Source organism: Pollachius pollachius, assembly GCF_949987615.1.
Source record: "Pollachius pollachius genome assembly, chromosome: 5".
NCBI classification, from domain to species: domain Eukaryota; kingdom Metazoa; phylum Chordata; class Actinopteri; order Gadiformes; family Gadidae; genus Pollachius; species Pollachius pollachius.
In genome coordinates, this window is record NC_136938.1 from 19,858,518 (window position 1) to 19,885,586 (window position 27,069).

General features: G+C 44.8%; 1 protein-coding gene across 1 annotated transcript in view; it reads right to left on the minus strand.

Annotated features, from left to right (window-relative positions):
* LOC307075830 (UPF0606 protein KIAA1549L-like) overlaps positions 1-27,069 on the minus strand; it is a gene marked incomplete at both ends in the record, with an annotated part of 59,593 nt that overhangs the window by 15,631 nt on the left and 16,893 nt on the right. The window contains 11 exon segments of the mRNA XM_079736540.1: positions 875-910; positions 1,137-1,300; positions 2,037-2,208; positions 2,879-3,030; positions 5,294-5,353; positions 10,689-10,857; positions 12,128-12,261; positions 12,981-13,200; positions 18,396-18,511; positions 18,714-19,289; positions 26,226-26,552. Of these exon segments, the coding sequence (XP_079592666.1) occupies positions 875-910; positions 1,137-1,300; positions 2,037-2,208; positions 2,879-3,030; positions 5,294-5,353; positions 10,689-10,857; positions 12,128-12,261; positions 12,981-13,200; positions 18,396-18,511; positions 18,714-19,289; positions 26,226-26,552 (2,126 nt within the window).

A 27,069-nucleotide genomic window follows, 5' to 3' on the forward strand; every position in this document is an offset into this window, starting at 1 on the left:
TAAAGCATCGCTTATTAAAATGTGCCATTTTAGAAGGAAGAAGTGCAACCACCAGCCATCTATTGGTAAAACTCTATTGCATAAAGCAATGGGCTTTGCAAATTTACAAACCTCCAGGCATCTTATTGCCATCTTAGCGTACGGTGATCCATGTATCTGTGCTGCAGGGTTCTAAGGACACCATGCCAGATGGACTTTCCAAAGATTCATCCAGCCTGCCTAGTTTATCCCCCTCATCGCCTTGTTACTATCCACTTAACAACTAGCACAGGGCTTTGCACGCGCATATACAAAACACAGGTGCGATCACATTGCCCACGCACACGTTTGACGGGAGATAACAAGGTAAATAGAATCCTTCTCTTGTCATCTTATTCGCAGGAAACAGTTAAAGCCGGTGGCCGTGGGTAGGGCATACTCACACAGCCTCAGATACCGGCGTGTGTGTGTGTGTGTATGGTCGATGCCTGGTCTATTGAACTGAGGGGAGAGCTTAGCGTGAGGAACACATTATAGATTTGCATTGCAGCACCTGGGAACACCAGCAGAAGTATTCCATCAAGTGCCATAGCTTGGGTTTGTGTCAGTGCGGTGAAGGGTTTTACAGCCTGTATGGGGGTATGGACGGATTAGTGTGACCTTATGACTCAGAGCTATCTATAATGATAGAAGGCCAAGTCGACTTACAGTCAATAATAGAAGCAGTGGGGTTCATAAATCATCACAAATAGTTGTTATTATCAGAGAAATTGAAACTAAATCATAGTAACAAAAACATTTTTAATATTAAGAAAAGTAAAAAAAACACTTAATACAAAATAAATCAATTATTAAAGAAATTTAAAGTAAATGGTAGATAGAAAAATGTAGCTACCTGGTGGAAGTAGCCCGCATCCCTTCGATATGCCATCTGGAAACACAACATCTGAGTAAGAATCATCTCCCTATTCCATTGAGTCAGATGATAAGATTGTTATATATTGTTATTCAATATCTTGCAGACAAAGCATAACAAGCTGAAATAATAGTTTGGACATTCAACCAATCCATAAATCTTCCTACAGTCAGGTGCACACACGCAAAGACACGCAGACACGTGCAGACACACATACACACACACATAAATGCATGCATACCTTGGCTCGAGGGTTGAGGTTGCCAATGGAATCGGCTTTAAAGTCATTTTTGTTCTTCCTGCACAGCACAGCTGTGATGATGATGATGATGAGCGTTACCACAGCAATGGGGGCCAGCACCGCCGCAAGGATCCAAAGGTTGTTCGGTGGATTCTTGACCACCGCTGAAAAAAAAGTCAAGATCATAAATACTTTATTTATCGAGTGTTCTCATGTCGATTTTCCATGCATCTATAAGTAAACATTGCAGCAGAATCAAACTGTTGGACAGTTTCAAAACATTATTTATGAGTACAATGGAAACCTTAAATAGCTTTCGCAAACCACCAAGAGCACTTCAAACTCTTCCCACTCCGGCAAAATAATCATACAAACAGCGAGCCTGATGCCGCTGCTGTAGGTGAAGGTAAATATACATACTCCATAGCATACTGCAGCACCCACTTCCCTTTCCTCTTGCTTGACCAGCTTTACTCTGTGTCCCTCTCTCGGATTCTCTCATCCACTCTCTTGCTCCCAGTTTCTCACTCCCTCGCTCTCTTTTCTGGGCACTAAAAAGAATTGAAGCTCAAACAAACAAACAAACAAACGCTGTGCCCGGAGCATCGCACAGAGATTAGGAAAAAAAGGAAGACAATCTGCCGCACCTTTTCATCTTTATCCTCCCACCCACTGTGCACCATCTGTACTCTCCCTCTCTCTCTCTCTCTCTCTCTCTCTCTCCCCACGATGGGTGACAGTCCGAAGCGTTAGTCTCCGATTCCCTTCTCCCTTCCGTCCCGTTGGTCTTTACCTCTCCGCCCTTCCGTCACACCTACTGTCTGCTCTCTGTCAGGTTGGTTCCAGTGGTGGAAACACTGGGGGGGGGGCTGTAGGGCTTAGCTGTGCTTTAGTGCTTACGTTCAGCCTGCAGCTGGACGAAGTAGCCCAGGGTGAGAGCCACGGTCTGGGAGTCCACCGTGTTCAGCACCTTGGCCGCCGACGCCCCCGGCAGCGGAACGCCGTTGTGCTGGGCGTAGTAGGTCATCTCGGCCGGGCTCCTCGACCCCGCCAGCCTGCGGATGCTCACCATCTGATGAGACGTATATAAACATGTTTTTTATTTATTTTAAAACGTGACTTATGTTTGACTTGCATATTAGCAATGTTTACTTCCCGGGTTTGGGGTTGGATTCCCATCAGGGGCCGCCCGTGCACTCACTGTATTCTGAGGGCGCTTACAGAAATCAAAGCGTCCACCGAAATTGAAGCCTTCACCGAAAAAAGCATGTTTTTTCATTTATTTCGAATTAAACACTTCACACACTCAAACTAAATGGAGTACTCCACTAGCCGGGGTAGTACTTAGCTTCCTTCGATGCAAGTGCTTAACGTCTTAGGTTTGACGGTTTTCAAATGAAAAGACAGCCGGCTTTGCCATTTCATTAGCGAAAACGCACAGACAGCGCTTCGAGGAGCACCGGCTACTGCGTTGTTTGAGGCATTTCGTTTTGTTTCGCTTAGCAATTAGCAGACGATGAAGTGCAAATCGCTGCAATTATCCTGGTCTGGCTGCACACTGAATGAAAAAACACAACCAACAAGTAAAACTGTAGGGTTGCTTTCGACCATGAGTCCTAATAAACAGTTTATAGTACACTGTAAACTGTCCATTACGTTTATGTTAAGAGCCTGCATTGAAAAATGCACTTCTCATTTTTTACGCAAGCTACACATATCCCTATATATATTGATATATCCACCTGAATGGTGTAGCTGCCCACGGTGGTGGCCCTCCGGAAGCGGGGCCCCTGCTGGCCGGCGGCCACGAACAGCTCGGCCAGGCGCCGCTCCATCAGGCTGGCAAAGCTGCGGTAATGTCCGTCCAGACTCACGTCGTCCACGTCGTGGATCACTGTGCAGAGAGAGGGAGCCAAACACACGCACCGGGGTGAGGCGGACGCATCGACGCAGTCTTGAACCTGTTCTGGTTCTGCGTCGGCTTTACGTTAGCGGACGGATCACAGCGCTTGCTGCTCGCTGCGTCGACCTCGACACGAGGTTAACATTTTTGGGGGGCACACGTCGGGCCCTTGCGGTGGAACCAAGGAGGGTCCGCAAGGACGTAATGGGTCCATAAACCCCATTGCGTTGCGTCGACGTGGAACCATATCTAAGCCTTAAGGGAGGTGGGAAAGAGAGTCGAGGACTTAAGAGGTGGGAGGATTGTCTAGTGGGTTGGAGCCTGAATGTCTGCAGTCTACCCTGTAGAGTGGAGTCCACCTTGAGCCATAGGTCTCACCGCTGCCTGCTCCTTTCAAACATGTTGATGAAACAATTGAAACATTGTACGTCATAAAAACAAAATAATAAAGGTTCTTCTTTCTTTGGTAGAATATCTCGGTATAGCATTGCGCTTAATAAGGTCGACAAGCATGAGTATATAGACAAAGAATAGCTATCAGGCAATCTGACACAGACAATACTAGTATGTCAAACTAGAACATAGTTACAGTATCTCACAAAAGTGAGTACACCACTCACATTTTTGTAAATATTTTATTAAATCTATTCATGGCACAACACTGAAGAATTTACACTTCGATACAATGTAAAGTAGTCACTGTACAGCTTGTATAACAGTGTAAATGTATTGTCCCCTCAAAATAACTCACTTTTGTGAGATACTGTATATTAGACTTATTTCTTCACAAACATAGCCCAATGTGAACAGTTGTCTGGGCGGTGGTCAGTGAAACACTACATGCATTCCAACAGACTGGTCTAGAAGGCTACACACCGAATACAGAGAAAGTACAGATCTGGCCCAAGGGGAAGAGAAGGTAAAAGTCAGGATTAGTGGCGGTCCGGCTGAGCAGCACTGCACATCAAGGAAGAGCTAAGGCTTTCTGCTTCTGACATAACCCAGCATATGTCCTCAGGCTGATGCAAATGCCTGGCTGCTGCTCGGGTGCATGTCCGTGTCGGTATGTGTGAGTGTGTGTTTATTTAAAGATGCTACCCAGTAATAGTCTCTCGCTCTCTCTATCTTGTCTCTCGCCTCTCTCTCAACAACTCCAAAAGTGTGAGGTTGAGGTTCTCCAGGTTTAGAAACAACACAACTCTATGTTGTGTGTATATCATGTTCATGGAGCGAGCAGATCCCATTACCCAGGACATGACCTTGACTAGATAGGGCCACTCCTGTGAGTAAGTGCAGGGTTAAGAGCTGCAGGAACTGATGATGTGGGAGTCCCCCCCCAGCCTGCATTAGACAGAAGACTGGGTGACCCGCGTCCACACATATGGTTATATTGCTGTGGGGTCTTTAACATGTATGTCAAAAATAAGGCAAAGACAAAGAAGCTGACAATTAAATACTTTTTGTATTTGTTCATTACTTACGATTTAATTCAAAGTAATTTAGAGAGAGATGGGATTTTTGTATTTTATCAGTAAAAGATAAGGGAGGGGTTAAGGTGCAAACGTGTACGATTTGGCCAACTGTTGAATCAGTCCTTCACTAAATCGGGTGAAGCACTTCATTACCAGGAAGTTGGGGCATCCACTCCTATTGGAAGAAACAGGGACATGCAAAGTCCCCCTTCCCTCTCCCCACAAAGACATCACTCCACTATAGTGGCACTATAGTGCACTATTGTAGAAGATAGTGCAAGGCTTACTCTTATACTTATAATTTATGAAAAATACAATTTGTGTTATTGTTTTGGCCTATGTTCCGTTTATAAGAATGACTAGCGTAGATCTTAATGATGTGTATCTTGGACAGCTGCTTCAATAAATGCGAGAGTGACAAGTAAGACAAACTGTTAAAGCAACAATGAGTTTCAATACCCATTAACTGGCTCTGTCTAATTGTTTGGAAGGAAGATTAACATCTTACAGATTCAGTCGATAGCAAGTCCAATGATAGTATTCTCATTCAGGCTGCTGCTGGGTTCAATCCAATTACAAAAATGAGTCGATCACTATTGATCGAGGCGAATGAGTCATTCGATCAGAACTCGTCGTAAAGACAATTTACATAGATGTTAAATACATCTCTTGTGGGTTGGTGATGTGTATGTAAATAATGTTGCAAAATAAAAATAAATGCAATAGACTTTTATCACTTTAATTCAATTGCTGTTCATTTTAAAATATTAATCCAATCTCACCTGTGATTACCCAGAAGTCTCTTGTGGCGATGGAGGAGTTTAGATTGTGGTATTCAAGTGCTGTAAGACAGTACAAAAACAACAGACGGATGAATTAGAATCCTCCAGACATCCAGAGTTTTAGTCTCAATAATAAGCATTCCAATGCTTAGTAGTATCATTCAGATGAACCAAACGTTTTATCATTTTGAATCGGGTGTTGCTTTATCACATCATTTATTGAATATAAAGCCAATTATTTGAGAATCAAATTTGTTGCTCCTAAGTTCTCCGTTTTGTAATATCTGGTGGCTTTTGACATTGAGACTTTGCAAGCTTTCTTTTTTATTTTCAAGACTTCCATTTAGACGTTTCTCATGGACCTTGAGAACAGAGGTGAAAAAATGGGTTGACAGAGGTATTCAAGCAGTCTGTTGGAAAGCAAAAGGGATGTGTGATGAGCTGCCCTGATGCCTGAACTCTTCACCGCTTCATGTAACCATGCTTGCGTAAAACAGACCGGGCAGGCCAAAGGAGGAGACAAAGAAAGACAGGTAGACATACAGACAGGCAGCCAAATTGACATTCATGGATGCATTACATCGCAACACATTTATTTAGCTGGAGCTTTTGTCCAAAGCGACTTACAATAAGTGCATTCAACAATGACGATATAACCCAAAAGGTTAAAGAATCATTTGAGTAAACACAATTAATGTAATAATCTTTAAGTGCAACAATATGGATAAAAGATATAGTAACAGATAAATAAGAAATATAAATAAAAACATAAAAAATAAATGGGTAATGTATTTTTTTTGTATTGTCATTTTTTGTTGTACATGAATAAAAACAGACATGCATACAGCAGATACATATGTTGTCCCCCATACATAAAGACATTCACACATAGAGGACAGGGATCTTCAGCATGTTAACAGTGACACTGGAGAACTGCTTTAATATGACCCCATAGATATAATCTTGTGGAATGCTAATCAGTTGTGTGATTTGACACGAGCACTAGTTGTTTTAATGAGGGCTCGGGTAACAGCTCAACATCCACTAAGATTGAAAACGAGTGTCTGCAAGCACAAAGAACACAATGCTGCACATCAGCCTTGATATTTTCCAGAATAAATTGATATGAAAAAGATACAAACTATTCATCAGGACCTTGTCGAGATAGTACAATTACAATATGTATTGAAATTGTCAGTATTGTCTGACAACCAGAATACATCAACATGCACACACAAGCACGTAAGCAAACAGACGTATGTACGCGCGCACACACACACACACACACACACACACACACACACACACACACACACTCACACACACACACACACACACACACACACACACACACACACACACACACACACACATACACACACACCATTCTCACATAACTAATCAGACCCTTTATTTTGAGAAAGAATGGGAAAAAGGTGAACAGCTTTGTAAAGTGCACATCACAAGCAATTGAACAAGTATGGGATAATGGAATTTAGCGCCACTAAAACAAGGCCTGGGGTGATACGAGTACCCTACTCCAACACACACATGCAAACAGGCACACACACTCACACACGCACACAGATGCACACACACATTATGTTTTACTATGATAAAAGGCTGTGAAGCAGGAAAACAGCCAACATATGGCAGGGCCCCTGGGAACATTGTTGTCAGAAAAGTGCAAAATATTCCTAGCGGCATGGAAAGATCAACACGACCCAACGTATTATCTTTAAGAGCAACGCTCTCCTTGCTTCCTGACACTATTCTCCGGAACGATCTCTGTGACCTTGTCATGAGCTACGACCTTAATCCCCTCGCGACCATAACTGATGATGGGGCACCCAAATACATTTGCCTTCACTTGACTTACATTTAATGTGGAATGACAAACAGTCTTTCTATCTCTCGGCTTCACATATACAAGGAAGATGTTTAACAGTAGTCTCGCTCACTACTACTGCCCTTTTTGTTAATCTCAATCCTTTTCTGGTGCTGAAAGGAGTATTTAAGGGGTGAGTCGCCATAGCTCCATCACGCCTTCAGGTCGACTTGGGACCTTGAGACATCGAGGACCTTTCATCTGGGAGTCATGTCGCTTCACCATCCCGCCTGCATGCAGTAGAACCCAGATAATCACTACACATCCACTCGGGGATGGGGGGGGGTGGGAAGCAGTGGGGGGTGGAGTTAGGGGCCTAGTGAGTAGCAGAGCCATCCCTCATTATGAGGGCCCAGGGTGACATGGAGCATCCCCCCATGCTAATGTGTCCTTGGGTTGCAACCAGCTGGAACGTAGGTACGTAGCTGCTTAGCTATGCCACTCCCCTAGAACAAGATCATGTTCACGGCAGAAGAAGAAGGTCAGAATAGGTCAAATTATTTAGGAGGACCTGTGTGTGTTCTGGGTTTGGGGGTTCTGTGAGATTTGTTTACGTTTGTTACTCCCTGGTTTGGAGAAGAAAATAGACAGCATATTGGAATAATGTGACTACTACGGCTACCACTACTACTACTACTACTTCTACCTATTGCTTTTAGCAGGATGCTTGAGCCCAACAATTACTCCACATCCTCTCTTTGACAGGAGAAGCCTAAGAATTGTGGACTGCTCTAAATCATCTGCATTTCAGAGACTCCCAAAGAATTTTGGTTGTGGGGCCACTGCCTCAGAAAGCCATTAAGAAGTACTGGAGATGTCTCTCCAGATCACAGATTCCCCCTACGCCACCGTAAGCCTGTAATGTGTGACACACATGCACATCTGTGGATGTGTATGTGTCTACACAGGCGCAATGCCAAAATGTATCATGTGGCCCGGTACACAGTTAAACTGATACTTTTCTAAGACTTTTCCTTGCATAAGTAGTATATTAGAATACTTGAATTATTTAACCAATATCGCCCATGAGGGAGTGCTCTTATACTGAAAATCTGCATGGCTAAACTTCGTTCATAGGCTCGTTCATTTTTCCCTCCCTCTCTCTCGCCAAAGATTTTTTTTACAATAGTCCTACAAGCGATCATTTATTTGTTAACAGTAATAAGCAACGACAGATTATGATTTGCTTGTTTATTGAATCATTTATTCGGTTCCGCCAAAACAAATAGTTCCACACCCGGACTGGGACTTGACTATTGCCAAGCAACATGTAAACATTTTCCTGTACGCTAGCTTACTACTTTGTGTGGTTCTACACGTTGCCGCGGGGCAACATCTCCTTATCATGTAAATTGATTTGTATGTTTTTCATTTATTGTGCAACCAGTAAAGTAAGAGTCTGTTCACAGTTCCTCACAGTTCCTCTCTCTGGTGTGATTCCGATGGGTCTACAGCGCCGTTGTTTTGGGCTTCTTTCCTAACCTTTTCCCACTCCTGACCATCATTCATTTCATTATTCAACTCAAATGATGTATTTGTGAAAATATGCATACCTTTGCAGTGGTTTGGTTACAATCTAAAATAACGATCGAATGTAATGGTTTAAATCGTAGATTAGAATGGATAACGATTTTTTATTCCACTGCTTTGTTGAATACTCGATTCTGAGCGGTCAATTCGGGCGTTTAGCAGTCTGTTATTTCTGAACAGCAGACCACTGCTATACGAGCCTATTGCTATGAAGGCTATCTCCAACCTTACAATCTAGCAGAATGGATTTTCTTTTTTGCAAATGCAATAAAACCCTTCAGTGTGATTCAAGACCTCTCTGCCTGGGTCTGTGTTCTGTATTACCCTGTCGGGGATACTTTTGTGATAATGACCGGTTCACTGTACTTTTTCCATTACATAGAACATATAGTTAAATGTCCCAGTGCTGTTACTCTATCAGCGCTCATGGAATGCCTCTTGTCCTATCAAATTACTTGGTCGGAACCAACTGTTGTATAAATGTCTATAATATTTATTACATTATATGTCATTGTCGAAGCCTAGGTATTATTGGAGACATTTCATAGTTTATTTTGTATGTATATTAGGCGCTTTTGGAATAAGAACTAGAGTTTGAGTTATAATATTATATAGTCATCCTTATTTGCCTATTCCTCGGAAATCAAACCAAATTTTCACAATTCAATTGCTCACTCAATGATGAATGATGAACTCATCATTCTATTAAAACAATTATGGACTCACTGGGTATTCTTCATCGTTGGCTGTATTATATCTAGACTGTCTATAAACCATCCTCTAGAACACTCTTGTGCTCTCCAATGGTCAATACAGGTTTAAATAAAATGTATATGTATGTATATAAATATTAGTGCTGTCAGTTTAACGTTATTAACGGCGTTAACGCAAACCAATTTTAACGGCATTCATTTTTTTTATCGTGTGATTAACGCTCTTTTGGCTTGGCAAACGTTGTATTTTTTTCACCTGCTGTCTAGCAACAACTAGTCATGTTAGAAAAACTACAACACCATACCGGCTCTAGCTACACCGGAAACAAAACAACAAGCACGCCGCACAAACTTGTTGGGGCAAGCAAGGATACGGAGCGGATGAAAACCTCCTTAAAAGTGTGTGTTTGTGTTTGGGTGTCACTCTGTTCGAGCCTGCACGAGAGTTCAATGCTGTTACGTCTTTCTGACCAATCGCAGTTCAAGGCCCACCTGGGCTGTACCACTTAGGGAGGGGCCGCTCAGTAACTCCCCTCTAGACAAAATCGACTTGGTTGTGACGTTGACAGTTTGTTGCGTCTGAGTGAGAGGTTGCGGGCGCACAGCTCAGGCTGCCGGACGGCGCTGCAAGGAACTTTTATAAATAGAATATTGTTATCCCGCAGTAATCAGCCAGACGGCCCCGAAACGTTAACGGCCCACCGACTCTCCCGATTACCACTCTGCCACCGTGTGTGTGTGTGTGTGTGTGTGTGTGTGTGTGTGTGTGTGTGTGTGTGTGTGTGTGTGCAGGCGTTATTCGATAGCCTGGTAATGTGTTTTGGCCTACGTACGGTAGGAATATTCATACTGGTTTAAATAATAAATGTTATAGTATTTCTCATCTTTGCTGAGCAAGAGTTTTGTTCAAAAGTTCAGTGATTGAAACAAATAGAAGCCCGGGCTATTGAAGTTTTATGGTAGGCCTACCGCTGTCATGCACCTACCCGATGTCAAGTGGACCGGTTTGGATTCACTGCGGGTCTCTCTTCTTACTGTCCTTCTCAACACTCTCTGATCTCACTAAAAGGCTAGCAGCCCGAAATCAAGGGACATTTAGAATAGAAAAAAATGTGCGATTAATCGCGAGTTAACTATGACATTAATGCGATTAACCGCGACTAAATATTTTAATCGCTTGACAGCACTAATAAATATGTATACATATATATACACTGTATATACAATATATAAATATATATATATATATAGATGAAAGACTCACGCTCTGCGATGACGAGTGGGGGGTAGAACAGGTAGTAGCCCACCAGCTCGGCCGTGAGACGACCCAGCAGGCTGGAGGCGGTGGTGCCGTTGAGGAAGACGGAGCCATTCCTCACGCTGTAGACCAGGGACACGGCAGGGGTCCGGGACACCGGGGAGACCCTCAGCATCTGGACGGAGACAGAGGGGTTGAGGAACCACGTGGATACGCATTTACCAGGAACACACATCTCCATTGGATAACATGGATGTGTAGATAGAAGAAGGGGGGAACCAAAGGAATACATATTTAGAAAGAACCAGGGTGGAACCAAAGGAGTATGAATCTAGAAGGAACCAGGCAGAACCAATGGAGTATGAATCTAGAAAGAACCAGGGAGGAATCAGAATAATACATATCTAGAAGGAACCAGGGTGGAAACAAAGGAATATGAATCTAGAAGGAACCATGGTGGAACCAAATGAATAAGTATATAGACGAGAAACTAAAATGAACTAAAAGGAACGAAAATAATACATATCTATTGCCATCTTAGGTGTCTGGAAGTACCTTTGATTTACTAAGGTAGTGATCATTTGACAAAAATAAACTGGCTTTATATAAGAAATTGTAGGAAAGAAAGGGATAAGATAACAATTAAGATGACAATTGCGGCAGGGGAATCCAGAAAAAGAATACGCTGTATTAAATGAATGTAAAACCTAAAGTTGGGAAAGCACTGGCACACTTATTAGCATGAGCTTCTAATCACTATAGCAAAGGGAATTTGTGGGCACCAAGTTCAGTTCAATTGCATGCTGTCCCCGAAGCTGAAGGCCTACAATTTGCAAGGAGAAGCTACCAAAGGAAGTGGAATTCCTGGATGTGCACAAAAGTGTTGGAGTTGGTGAAGGCGGACAGGCATAATTCAGACGGAAATTAACATTTTGTTTAAATGACTGAACACCAAAGACAAGAGGCCACCATGAAAGGCAATCAAAGGTCTTTGAAGCTGTATCAACGAATAACGAGATTACTCAATTTGAAATAAATCAAGAAACCCTACAATAAAGAGCAACCAGGGTCATGAATATCGACCTGAATCCAACTCACTAAGACACAAAATGATTGAACATCATTTGTGTTTTAATGGTTCACTTGCTTTGACCGTTTGATACAAATTACTTTTAATGTCAAACAGTCCAATTAGACCCAAGGATGCAAGTGGGAGATCATTAAAAAAGGGGGAGCGGATAAATAATAAAAAAATAACAAGTACTGTAAAAGGAGGGGGGTGATGCGGGTAATTATGGAGCGTGTTTTAGCTTTTACCTGGCAGACCGCCAAAACGCACATTTCACACTCAACTCCCAAGAAGGGGTTGAACGGAGAATAAATGGGCAACAGTTGACTCATGTAAACCCTACAAGGTGTTTGGGTGGGGGGGGGGGTTAAGGTACCTGAACAGAGAGCTTGCTGTGGCTCCCCAGGTGCTTGGCCTGGGCTTCAGAGAAGGCGTTCTCCAGCCTCTGTTCCATCATCTGAGAGAAGCGGCAGGACCGAGGATTATCCCCAGCGCCCACGAACCGCAGCACTGGAAAGGCAAACCATATCACTGTTCAACCGCCGGCCTGTGACGGTGGGGTGCTGTTGTTGATTTCTGCTGTGGGGTTTGTTATTGCTTTGTTGCTGGCTGGGAAGCAAACGGCATATGTTCCCTTCGACGCTTCTTAGAGGATAGACACACATAGCTTCCAGCCAGCCAGGTAGAATACGTTTTTTATGTTTTGTTTGCGTGTGTATTGTGCAAAGGTTTTTTTTCTTTCTCTCTCACTGTGAGCATACCCACACATTGTCATTCTTGCTTCATAGTATGGTGTAGACTCGACTATGCACACTTCACTTCAAATACGGGTTAAGTAATTTTTTTTATCATTTTCTTAATGTATGACATTTCTCTGGAATCTGCAAACATAACATTAGACCCAGGTGAAAGTTTATAGCAAACATGTGACAAAGAAAAACGTCCTGAAAAATGTGAGATTGCACAGATTGTGTCTTCATTATACCGCTCTCAGTGGAAGGCGTGCCAGCACAATAAACATTATACATTTCAATCACAAAATGCTGTACCGGATCACAAAAAGAGTGGAAGTGAATTTTAAATCAGGCTCGATGTGAATACAAAGGAGACCAAAATATTGAAAAAGTTTGACATGTAAGTAACAATAAATGGCCTTAACACAGCTAACGTGCAGGTCCCTGGTATTGCCCCTTCCCATTCATCTCATCCGGTCTCCTGTCTTCACTGACCCGTCTGGAGCTGGAAGCCACTGGCTGAAGTGGGCCTCCACAAAGCGGTGGGGATGGGCAGGGCCGTCACCATGGGGAGGTACTGACGAAGGTCCGCAATCAGCCTATCACGGCCGTAGGAGCCCAGGCCTTCCAGCACGGCGGCCGGTGTGTACACCGCGCCCTCCCCGGTGACGTGATAGGCCACCGTCATGTTTGGAGAGCCGAACACAGTCTCCACCTGATTGGTAGAGAGACACAGTCAGAGAGGGAGTGGGAGAGAGAGAGAGGGAGAGAGAGAGAGAGAGAGAAAGAGAGAGAGAGAGAGAGAGAGAGAGAGAGAGAGAGAGAGAGGGGGGAAAGGGAGTGAGAGAGAGAGAGAGAGGAGAGAGAGAGAGAGAGAGAGAGGGGGGGGAAGGGGGTGAGAGAGAGAGAGAGGGCGCGAAGGAGAGAGTGAAGATGGAGAGAGAGAGGGAGAGAGAGAGGTAAGGAGAGAGTGAGAGAGGGAGCGAAAGAGAAGAGAGCAAGCGAAGGAGAGAGAGAGAAAGAGGAGATAAAGAGGAGCAAAGGGAGAAAGAGACAGAGGGAGGGAGAGAGAGAGAAAGGGAGAGAGAGGGGATTAAGAGAGAGAGGGAGAGAGAGAAGAGATATAGAGGGAGTGAGAGAGAGGGTGAGATAGTGAGAGGGAGTGAGGGAGTTATAGAGACAGAGAGAGAGAGAGAGAGAGAGAGAGAGAGAGAGAGAGAGAGAGAGCAAGGAGAGAGAGAGACAGAGACGAGCAAGAGGTGAGAGACTATTCTAGTGAGAGGGAGTGAGGGAGTTATAGAGACAGACAGAGAAAGAGAGAGAGAGAGAGGGGGACAGGGAGTGAGAGAGAGAGAGAGAGAGAGAGGGGGAAAGGGAGTGAGAGAGAGAGAGAGAGAGGAGCGAAGGGGAGAGAGAGAGAGAGACAGAGGGGAAGGGAGTGAGAGAGAGAGAGAGAGAGGGAGCGAAGGGGAGAGAGAGAGAGAGAGAGAGGGGGGAAGGGAGTGAGAGAGAGAGAGGGCGCGAAGGAGAGAGCGAAGGATGGAGAGAGTGAGGAGAGAGAGAGGTAAGGAAAGAGTGAGAGAGGGAGGCGAAAGAGAGAGAGCAAGCGAAGGAGAGAGAGAGAGAGAGAGAGAGAGGAGATAAAGAGAGCGAAGGAGAAAGAGAGGGAGGGAGAGAGAAAGGGAGAGAGGGGGATTAAGAGAGAGAGGGAGAGAGAGAGATATAGAGGGAGTGAGAGAGAGGGTGAGATAGTGAGAGGGAGTGAGGGAGTTATAGAGACAGAGAGAGAGAGAGAGAGAGAGAGAGAGAGAGAGAGAGAGAGCAAGGGAGAGAGAGAGACAGAGCGAGCAAGAGTGAGAGACTATTCTAGTTGGATCAATAGGCATAGGCCATCAATCATATATGGTAATGATCTGCCTGTCTACACAATGACACCAGGACTGGGTGCATAGGGCAGATAAAAATGGAGGATGGTTGGCTAGTAGTGCATATGGTATGGACAAATTGTACAAGGCACACACCTAGCTCTACATCACGGACAGTTCTGGGTCAGTCAACACAGCCTTGTATTTAATTCAGACTCTCATGTAGCTAAAATATTTGTTTGCTTTGTGAATGAGTTGCCTCGTGAATGAAAATAATGAACACCATTACTGCTTGCTACTGTGGAAACCTATTAATACAGTCAGACCACAAACATAACACTGCACTATCTGCAAATGATGTTAGATGAAGAGGGAGGGGGTTGGAGACCAAGAGAGAGCGATAGCCACAGAAAGACAGCGAGAGAGAGAGAGAGCGAGAGAGAGAGAGAGAGAGAGAGAGAGAGAGAGAGAGACACACACACACACAGAGACAGCAAGAGAGCAATAGAGATAGAGAGAGAGAGAGAGAGAGAGAGAGAGAGAGAGAGAGAGAGATGAATGGTTAGGAGCTGGACAGGTTTGGACCAATTGTAATTTATTGATTCCCAGAGACTGCATTCTCATTCTCAAAGACAATCTTGTACTTTCCATAATGTATTTTACAAATGACCTCTGCCAATTGTTTAAGTGTGTGTGTATGTGTGTCTGTGTGCGCATATGTGTGAGAGAGAGAGAGAGAGAGAGAGAGAGAGAGAGAGAGAGAGAACGCTACAGAATGGAGAGCTCCTCTCTAAATGCTTTCCCAAACTGTGACAGCACCGTAGTGAGAGGCATACTGCCGCAGAGTTGCAATGTATGTGTGATTATGTTTGCATAGGGATTAGGGTGTGTGTGTATGTGTGCATGCGTGCGTACGAACGTGGGTACGAATGTGCGTGCGTGCGTACGTGCATGCACACGTACGTGCGTGTGTGTGTGTGTGCTTGTTTGGCGACTGACAGAGGGGCTGTAGTATATGGATGCTATATTAACAGATTGTTTGCGTTCATAGCTTGGATAACATGAAACAAGCACTGGATTTATGTGTGCTTGGATTTGAGTGTGTTTGTGTGTTTTAGTTTGTTTTACTCCACAGACACATAATTGTAAGCATTTTGTACACATTTGAAATAGTGTGTGTATGTGTGTGCATGCATACGTACGTGTGAGTGTTTTTCTTTGTGTGTGTGTGTGTGTATCTATTATGTGACTGATAGATGGAGTGTGGTATGATGATGCTATAAAAGCTGGTATTTAGTGTTAATAGCTTGGATATAATTTGAATGCAAAACCAACCACTTAAACTATGGTATTTGTGCAATAGGGATACGGGCGTGTGTGTTTGTAGGGGGGTCTGTGTGTGTTTGTCCACAGGCGTGTGTGTTTGTCCACAGGCGGGTTTGTGTGTGTGTGTGTGTGTGTGTGAGCATGAGTGTGTGTGTGTGTGTGTGTGTGTGTGCATGTGTGTGTGTGTGTGTGTGTGTGGTTTTCCGCCGGCATGTGTTTGTGTGTGTTTGTGTGTGTGTGTTTGTCCACAGGCTTGTTTGTGTGTGTCCACAGGTATGTGTATGTGTGTGTGTGTGTGTGTGTGTGTGTGTGTGTGTGTGTGTGTGTGTGTGGTTGTCCTCCGGCATGTGTGTGTGTGTGTGTGTGTGTGTGTGTGTGTGTGTGTGTGTGTTTGTCCACAGGCATGTGTGTGTTTGTTTGTCTGTGTGGGCATGTTTCCATGTGTGCACAGTGAAACTCCAAGAGCCTGTCCTCATGAGATACAGATGGTGAGGGAGCCTGTCAACATTGAGAGGCCTCAGTCTTCGTAGGGAGAGGTGCTGGCATCGGAACGTCAGCAGCACGCTCACACACACAATCCCACCTTGTTATGAGCTACTGAGAGGAGGGTATCGCTACTTCCTCACAAGCCTGGGCCTGTGAGAAGCCTTCATCAATGGATTGTCTTTCACTGAAGTCCCAACCTGGAAGCATGCCCACTCTCTGTTGTGTCTCAGTAGTGTGAAGAGATCGCCTTGGGATTCATTCAACACGGCTCAGTCGCTCCTCTCGCCATCCACCGCATACCGTACAGGTCACAGTGAGATTCACTCCTTTCAGTGTTCGGTTCTTATTTCATGTCTCTCTTCCTCGATCGTCTCTCTTCCTCTCGCGTCTCTCTTCCTCGATCCCTCTCTCTTCTCTCTTTCTTATCTCTCTTCCGCTTTCACTCTCTGTGTCTCCCTCTCCTCCTCTGCTCTCTCTCTCTGGCTCTTTCTCTCTCTTCATCTCTCTCTCGCTCTCTCTCTCTCTCTCTCTCTCTCTCCCTCTTTCTCTCTCTCTCACTCTCTCTCTCTCTCTCTCTCTCTCTCTCCCGCCATAGGATAATCTAATGAAGTTCCCAAACAACAATCTGATACACCCCTCATAAAAAAACAAACACACAAACACATACATAAAGACACCCACACCCACACACGCATAACGACACAAACCCATACATACACAAACACACACAGGCAAAAACACAGTCACACAAACACATACACGTACACATACACACACACACACACACACACACACACACACAAATTAAATATAAATGTCCTCTCTCGAAATTAAAATGTTCGCATACCAAGACAAGTAGCATTGCGAGGAGACTGTGAGAGAATCTGTTTTATGTGCCCAGTAATCATATCCCTGTGCCCTTCAACTGAGATCTAGCGCTTGTTTTTGCATCTAAATTAAATTCAAGCTATTAAGAAGGGCATGGCCAGTACATCTGAGTAAGTACCAGTTAATATAACGTCCCCATGTTCCCGTCCTTCTATCAGTCACAGAACACACACAGACACACACACACAAAGGCACGCACACACAAACACCACACATCACACATAGCACATCACTTCACTACCCTAACATAAACCCCTATACATAGAATACACACAAGCGCACGCACACACAAACACACACGAGCATCACACATAACACATCACTTCCCTCACCTAAAAAGTAGCCCTACACACATGCACGCATGTACACATATCAATCACCTAACACAAGCACACACATACACACACACACACACACTAGCACATATTTCCGCCTCTCATTGACTCCATTTCATCACGGATTCGCCAGCCAAGAGGTGTTTCTGATCCAAAGGTTCGCTGTGGACGGGTGCATTAGAAGCTTATTGGACAGAGAATGATTTTGGCACAGCGGGGAACCATGGTTGCTCTTATGAATAGTTAATCCACACACAGAGCATTGTAATTGTGTTAGCCATGCTTGTGTTTTCCCGCAGTAGCGTGGCTATAGGAGAACGCTGAGAAAGCTTTTTTCCCCAACGTATTTTATTAGAACGAAGCCGGTGTGTGTGTGTGTGTGAGCATTGTTATGACATCTCTGATGAATACGCTCTGTGTGCAGTGTCTCTGCGTGATGGAGACGGACGGAATTGATTGTGTCACATTTTTAAAGTAACTGTCGCCTTTAATATACATGTGACCATCGATGGTGATAAAGTTTGGTTTGACATGGTCTACACCCTGATGCGCTCTGCAAATATGTAACATCTCCCCACCTGTCATCTGGGACCCAGGAAGTCAACCTCATTTCTATATCAGTCCTCGCCCCCTGCCTGGCATAACCGACATGAAAGTCCTCGGCCAAAGTGTGTGATAATTTCAATACATTGTGTGAAACGATGTGGCTTGAATATCATTCGTCAACCATAATCCGCCTGTAATGTCGGTTCTGATGAAAAAAGCAATTTAATGCTATTCATTGTTCCTATCTCTGGGGACGTTGGAAGCCCTCAGTTGGCTTGCTAATAATAATGGAGCTATGATTATAGTTATTACGAAAGTAAAAAAATCCCGGCATTGGTGAAGAAAGAATAAAAAAAGACCTTGATTAGTGGTTTGATTGACAAAACATACAATTTCCACCATTGCTTAATTGTTCTGCCCCGCACTTAAGCAGAGTTCATGGGTAAGGGAAGTAAGGGTGAGACCTGAGCTTGGGCCATGCTATCGTTCAGAGCTTTTCGCAGGCCCTGGCTCAGCCCGCGGCGAAGGTTCTGTCGCTGGATGCTGTCAAGACGGTTCCTTCTCACATAGATGGACACAACTGTGAATGAGAGAGAGAGAGAGAGAGAGAGAGAGAGAGAGAGAGAGAGAGAGAAGCAGAGAGAAGACATAGAGACACAAAGAGCTGATAACCGAGTTATGCAAAGACCGCTGTATCCCGAATGAATGTCTAAAAATGATGCTGGGCAATGGCGCAGGAGTTACAAAAGCGAGAACGAAGACACAGAGACAAAGGGACTTACCTGTTTTCACCCACATCTTCTCTGTGATATTGCACTGCTGGGGCGGGGCCTCTGTGGTGGTGGTTGCGGCGGTGGAGCTGGTGGAGCTCAGGGTGGTGAAGGGGGAGTAGGTGCTGGGCGCCCTGGGCGGAGCGCTCCTAGGGATGTGGGGGGTGAAGTTCCTCCTGGTGAACGGAGTCCTTGGTGTCATGGTGGCCACAGTTCTTCTCGTGGCGGCTGAGAAGGGTGGTACAGAGGCAGTAGTGGTAGAAGCAGTAGTAGTGCTGGTGGTGGAGGTGGTGGTGGTGGTGGTGGTGGTGGTGGTGGTGGTGGGTGGATGAGGGGTAACGGTAGGTCGCACGGGGGAAGACGTAGCGGTGCTGGCTGTTCTTGTTGTGGTGCCGGGCCGTTGGGGGGCGGTCGTCGTGGCGACATCCTGCAGGGCGGTCAGCGGTGATACCTGAGATGCTGTCTCGACAGACTCCGCGGATGGAGCCACGGCGCCGGCCGGTGTCCCACCAGGCTGGTTGTCCTTAGGGGAGGTGAGACCCGGCTTTCTGGATGTTCCCGTGGTAAGCTGCCTCGTCCCGTACGTTTCTGCAGTGACGAAAGTGGGAGGGATTGGTGAGGACGGAGGCGCCGTGGAGAACCGGGCGGGAATGACAGGCGGCGTGGGCGTCATGGTGGCTGACTTGATGAGACCTGATGGCAATGCAGTCAGAGACGATGGTAGCGGTGATGCTGCGGAAAACAAACCACTGTGAGTCATGTACGTGGTGGAAATTTGCGGAGATGTAGTCGTTTTACTTAAGGTCAGTTCAGCGCTCTCTGAGGACAGGGAAGATGGAGGAGGAAGATGTGGCAGGTGCGACGATGATGACGGTGATGATAGTGATGATGAGGATGATGGTGATGACGATGATGATGAGGATGATGATGAGGAAGATGATGAATGTACTGATTCTCCAGCAACTGGTTTGGATGTTAATGAATCCAACAAGTTATCAGCAGTGCTAGTATTAGTGACTAAAGGCAGGGGATGAGTATGTTTTATTCTAGTGGGGAATTCAGAGTGGGGAAGCTCTGTCGGCAAGTTATCGCTGTTATGATACAATTGCATGTGGTAGATTCCTGAACTTTCCTCTTTGTTGTCAATTTGAGGAGTGGGAGTCATATGAGCTATTGATGTTCCCTGAGTAGATAGGGCTGAAGATCTGTGATTCGTTGGAAATAAATTCAGCCCACCCCAAGGTGGGAGGCCTGGTATATAATCTAGATTTGTTTCTGATGTATTACCCTCAACGCCTTGTCCACTTGCGTTTAGGAGAGCGGGGGAACGATTCCTTGTGCCTACAGTTGCATCAGTCGAATTTAAAGACGGAACTTTCAACAGGCCGCGTTGTGGATTTGGAACAGACGCTAATCCGTCTGGTGACACATGAGAACCTAAGGCATTAGATACAAGATTGTCGAGTCCTGAAGAACTGCTTGGATGCAATCGAAGAGAGGTGCTTTTCCATTCCGGCTGTGGTTTTGTTATTCTGGCGCCGGGACTGAAAATCGTGCCATCTGCTCGAGGTTGTCTATCTTTGGGGGATGAGGTCGAGTTTTCTCTGTCTAAATAAAAAAGTGATGTATCACTCCCAGCATAGCGAGGGGGAGCCGGTGACTGATGATCAGACCGCAGTGTTCCGATGATTTCTGACCCCGGGGACCTTTCACGCCGATTCATGAGTGTGACTTCATTTTTATTAGAGAGATGCCCTGAGATAGCCTCGGAGGGGGCTGTCTGTGAAGCTGCTTTATTGGCGGGGGATTGGCTGGCAGAGCTACTAGAAACTATTCTCGAGGCTTTCCAGTTACTGAATGAGGTCAAATGTGTTAAATCCAGTGATGAAAATCTGCTGTCGGCCTGTGTGACTTTATCAGAAGCTTTGTGTACATTGGATAAATAAGTTCTTATCTGGCTTTTGCTCACCGGGTGGGTATCTACAGTCCGAATATGAGAAAAGGTGTCCGGTGATGCTGGGGTGTTACCTGAAATGAATTGAACATTGCCCTGTGACAGCTGAAATAAATGCTGGTCTGCTTCTTGTGTGTGTTTGGCCCGTACTGAAATTTCCGCCGTTTTACTTTGAAGATGTGGCAAAGTTGACAGAGAACTTGTGAAAGGCCTGCTGGTGGGACTAAAAGGTGACCTTGTTTGAAACAGTGTGTCCATTGTGATCATCCGTGATTGATACAAATTTTGGCTTTGATCACGGGCTGATATGCTGTTATGGCTTTGTATTTGTGAACCAAATGATTCTGCTTTAGAATAAGTTCCTTTTGCAAAGACCACACTGAGTGACATCAATCTCTTCCCTTTGGTTTTATCCCTGTGAGATCCTGACGGTGTGACTAAATTGTATACAGGTGTCAAGTGTAGTGAGTTACGCGATGCTGACACGGAGAAGGATTTTACTGGAACAGCCATAGAACGCATGGCTTTGGCCTCAGTCCACGTCTGTTGCAACGGATGCAAACTAGCGAGGGAGGAAACAGCGATGAGCTCAGCTTCTGCAGTGCTTGGCCGGCCACTATTCATAACAAAGACAGGAGCTCTGCTGGTGTCGGGACCTGTCGCTAAATCACCAGGGGGAGATGCATGCTCTGAAGACCAGTTGCCAAGGTGTGGAGAGGTTTGCTTAGTGATTGCTGTGTCAGAGACAGGCAAGTTATCTGCCTCGGTCCAAGGGGTCCCATGTGGAAATGCTAAGAACGTTTCCGAGATTCCTGATGATATTGGTGGTGTAATGGTAGGATTCTTAACGTGGCTCCCAGACAATTTCTTATCTTTCTCAACTTTATATGGTGTTCCTGTTAGCCTTTGCATGGGGATGTGTCTTGAAACCCAATGGCTCTCAGACTGCGTTGCAGGGAGCTTTGGGAAAGCTCTGTGCGGCTTTTGATCTGCTAGAGGTTTTTGATCATAAGTGGAAACTGCGGTCGTGCTTCTTCCCTTATTAACAGGCAAGACCCTGATCATACCTTTCAGCATTTCTGTGAGTTCTGTGGAAAATACTCCAGGAAGTTGTCCTTGACTTGATGGAAAATACATTGGATCTGAGGTATGCGCCGGTGTATTTTTGAGTTCGGGTTCAGCACTATAACTAAGGTTACGGCTTAGAGTCGAAATGATGTGTGAGCTGGTCAAGCGCTGAGACGTATCGGATGGTAAGTATACTGTATGTGTTGCCTCTTCTTTGTGGTTTTGAGTTCTGGAAGAAGCTGGATTGAACACGGTTTGATGAATCAGGGTCGATAATGGAGATACTGCACTGAACAATCTCTCAGAACGAGTTTGAAAATCAAAAAGGAAACTTGTGTTGGATTGGGAGGATATTGGGATTGCTTTCACGTGAGTGGACCCTGCTGTTGCTAATGATGCCGGCTCTGACTGTGGGACAGGATATGACAGAATCCATTGGCTTGAAGAGGAGGCTGGGGAGATTTCAGAGGATGATAATGTGGAAATAATTGAGAGTTTTGGTGACGGTTGTGATGACAAATAGCTTGAAGGGCTTGAGGACGACATCATGTTCGACAAGTTGAACACAGTTGATGCTGATGATAATGATGATGATAGTGATGGTGTTGGTGATGATGATGATGATGATGATGATGATGATGATGATGATGATGATGATGATGATGAGGCTGATGATAATGATGGTGACGGTGTTGGTGATGTTGGTGACTTTGATAATGATGATGATAGTGATTGTGGTGATGATGATGATGATGATGATGATGATGGTGATGGTGATGGTGGTGGTGGTGGTGATGATGGTGACGGTGATGATGCTGAGTCTGATGATAATGATGCTGACTGTGATGATGATGATGATGATGACTGTGATAATGATGATGATAATGGTGATGGTGTTGGTGAAGATGAAGATGATGATGTGAACAGTAATGTTGACGAGGATATGAAGGATGTCGGAGTCACTAAGTCTGTGTTTTGCCTTAATGATGATGCTGTTGTTGATGATGGTGATGATGACGATGATGATGATGATGATGATGATGATGATGATGGTGATGCTGATGCTGATGGGGATTTTGATGATAATGATAAAAAGGTGAACAGTGACATGGACAAAGAAGTGACACGTTTTCCTTGAGCAATTAAAGAGATGATGGATGTCGGTGTCACTAAAACAGTGTGAGATTCTGTGTCATTTTTTTGTGTCAATGATGATGATGATGACGATGAGGATGATGATGACCTCATTGATGATGATGTTGATAATGGTAATGTTGATGATGAAGATGACATTGGTGATGATGATGATGTGAACAGTGATGGGGACGAGGATATGAAGGATGTCGGTGTCACTAAGGCTGTGTTTTGCTGTAGTGATGATGCTGATTTTGTTGTTGATGATGATAATGATGATGATGATGATGATAAAAATGTGAACAGTGATGAGGACAAAGAAGGGACACTTGTTCCTTGAGTAATTAAAGAGATGACGGATGTCTGTGTGCCTAAAACAGCATGAAATTCTTTGTTCTTATTTTGTGCTGTTGCTGATGATGATGATGATGATGAAGCTGTTGATGATGATATTGAGAAAGATGATGATGATGATGATGATGATGATAATGGCAGTGACGATGAAGATGATGATGATGATGATGATAACAATGTCGACGCTGGTGTTGATGTAGCTGAGGAGAAAAATGATGATGGTGGTGATGAAGATGATGCAGATGAGGATAATGATGATGATGATGATGATGATGATGATAATGATGACAATAACAGTTTGAACAGCGACGTGGTCACAGGTGCGACCCTCTCGGCTCCCTGCCTGGAGGACACCAGGGATGTGGGGGTCGCCCCCGGCAACGTGTGGGACACGGCGCTCTGTTGGAGGGACGATGGGGGGCTGGACGATGAAGGGCCAGAGGATGACATCATGCTAGACACACTGAACGCAGCTGATGAAGAGGAGGATGCTGATGTCATTGAGGAGGTTTTTAATGAGGATGTTGATGATGAAGATGCCAAGAAGGATAGTGATGATGATGATGATGATGCTGTTGTTGATGATGATGATGATGCTGTTGTTGATGCTATTGTTGATGATAATGATGATGATGCTGTTGTTGATGCTGTTGTTGGTGATGATGATGATGACGATGCTGATGAAGATGATGCTGAAGATGACGAAGAGGATGATGATGGTAACAATGTTGATGATTGTGTCGACGATGTTGATAGGGCTGATGAGAAAAATAATGATGGCGGTGATGATGATGATGATATTGGTGATGCTGATGAAGATGACGTCGGTAATGATGATGTCGATAATGATAATGTTGATGATGAAGATGCCAAGAAGGATAATGAAGATGATGATGATGATGATGATGATGATGATGATAATGCTGGTGATACTGTCGGTGAAGATGAGGATGGAGGTGATGAAGATGATGTGAACAGTGATTTGGACAAAGAAGTGACACATTTTCTTTGAACAATTAAAGAGATGACGGATGTCGGTGTCCCTAAAACAGTGTGAGATTCTGCGTTCTTTTTTGGTGGTGATGCTGTTGATGAGGATGATGATGATGATGAAGATGATGAGAGCAATAATGAGGATATGGATATGAAGGACGTCGGTGTCACTAAGGCTGTGTTTCGCTTTAATGATGATGAAGATGATGATGATGATGATGCTGAAGATGACGAAGAGGATGATGATGATAACAATGTCGATGATTGTGTCGATAATGTTGATAAAGCTGATGAGAAAAATGATGATGGCGGTGATGACGATGGTGAAGAAGATGATGATGATGGTAACAATGTCGACGCTGATGTTGATGAAGCTGATGAGAACAAAAATGAGGATGGTGGTGATGATGATGATGAGGATGATGATGATGATGATGATGAGGATGATGAGGATGATGATGATGATGATGATAACAGTTTGAACAGCGACGTGGTCACAGGTGCGACCCTCTCAGCTCCCTGCCTGGAGGACACCAGGGATGTGGGGGTCGCCCCCGGCAACGTGTGGGACACGGCGCTCTGTTGGAGGGACAATGGGGAGCTGGACGATGAAGGGCCAGAGGATGACATCATGCTAGACACGCTGAACGCAGCTGATGAAGAGGAGGATGCTGATGTCATTGAGGAGGTTTTTAATGAGGATGTTGATGATGACAATGGTAAAGATGATGTTGATAATGGTAATGTTGGTGATGAAGAGGCCAAGAATGACAATGATGATGATACAGAAAATGATGATGGAAATGATGATGAAGATGTGAACAGTGATGGGGTCGAGGAAATATTACTTTTGGCTCCATCCGACGAGGATACGAAGGATGTCGTTGTCAATAAAGCTGTGTTTTGCTTTAGTGATGATGCTGTTGATGATGATGATGATGATGATGAAGATGATGCTGATAACAATGTCGACGCTGATGTTGATGAAGCTGATGAGAACAAAAATGAGGATGGTGGTGATGATGATGATGAGGATGGTGGTGATGATGATGATGATGATGATGATGATGATGATGATGATAACAGTTTGAACAGCGACGTGGTCACAGGTGCGACCCTCTCGGCTCCCTGCCTGGAGGACACCAGGGATGTGGGGGTCGCCCCCGGCAACATGTGGGACACGGCGCTCTGTTGGAGGGACGATGGGGAGCTGGACGATGAAGGGCCAGAGGATGACATCATGCTAGACACACTGAATGCAGCTGATGAAGAGGAGGATGCTGATGTCATTGAGGAGGTTTTTAATGAGGATGTTGATGATGAAGATGGTGATGATGATGTTGATAATGGTAATGTTGGTGATGAAGATGCCAAGAATGATGATGAGGATGATGATGATGAGGACGTTGGTGATGATGATGTTGATAATGGTAATGTTGGTGTTGAAGATGCCAAGAATGACAATGATGATGATGCTGAAAATGATGATGGAGATGATGATGAAGATGTGAACAGTGATGGGGACGAGGATATATTACTTTTGGCTCCATCCGACGAGGATACGAAGGATGTCGTTGTCAATAAGGCTGTGTTTTGCTTTAGTGATGATGCTGTTGATGATGATGATGATGATGAAGACGACGATGATGGGTATGCTGATGAGGATTTTGATGATGATGATGATGATGATGATGATGATGATGATGATGATGATGTGAACAGTGATGTGGACAAAGAAGTAACACTTTTTCCTCGAGCAATTAAAGAAATGACGGATGCTGGTGTCAATAAAACAGCATGAGATTCTGTGTTCTTTTTACGTGGTGATGCTGCTGATGATGATGATGATGATGATGATGATGATGATGATGATGACGTCGTTGATGATGAAGATGCCAAGAATGATAAAGAGGATGATAATGGTGATGAGGATGACGATTGCAACATGAAGGACACGGGTGTCAGCGGTGGCACAGTGTGAGGCGCTGCGTGCTGCTTGTGGGGAATGCTGGGAGCCAGACCTGAGCCGAAGAAGGACGAGGAAGAGGTGCCCGAGGCCTGGTCGGGGTCCTCCGAAGGCCGCTGGCTGGTGAGGTTCCTGTCCCGGGTGATGGTCGGCGAGGTTCTGCTCTGGACCAGGTTCAGCGGATGTTTGGCCGTTTCCGCAAGAAACGTTATAAAGGAGGAGTACGCAGGATGCCCTCTCAGCCCTCCCCCTTGAGACGTGGCCTCCGCATCCGAGTGGCTGATTGAGGAAGGGATGTCGGCCAATGGGGGAGCAGGACCACCCGGGACCCTGGGGCTGCTGGGTAATGAGGAGGAGCCAGAGGCATCATATGTGGTTTCTTCTAGAAGAGAGCAGAAGGGAGGACTGATGAGTGTGTATACAGGACAGTTAACAACAGAGGCACAACATTTTCATTATGTTGGCGTTTAATCATTAGCAGATGCTTTTATCCATAGTGACGTACAGAGGCTGAACGAGTACAGAGGAAAATAGAAATGAGAAATAAAGTTTACTGTGTGTTTTATTAGAGCATAGTAGGTGTTGGTGTACTTAACAAAGTAACTTATGTTGTTCTATAACAGTTCTATAACAAAGTACAAAAGTCTGAAGATGAGATGTTCCAAGCACAGATGAGCCTTGAGATTACTACTGATAGTTTGAAATACATAGATAGATAGTTAGAGGTTCTGCAGACACAAATTCATGTCAGGTAAGCTGAGGAGGTAGAGCGGGTTTACATACAACCGGCAGGTTGCTAGGTCGATTCCCGCCTCCTCCTAGCTGATTGTCGGGGTGTCCCTGAGCAAGACACCTTACCCTTACTGCTCCCGATGGCTGTTGTCTTGCATGGTTGACTC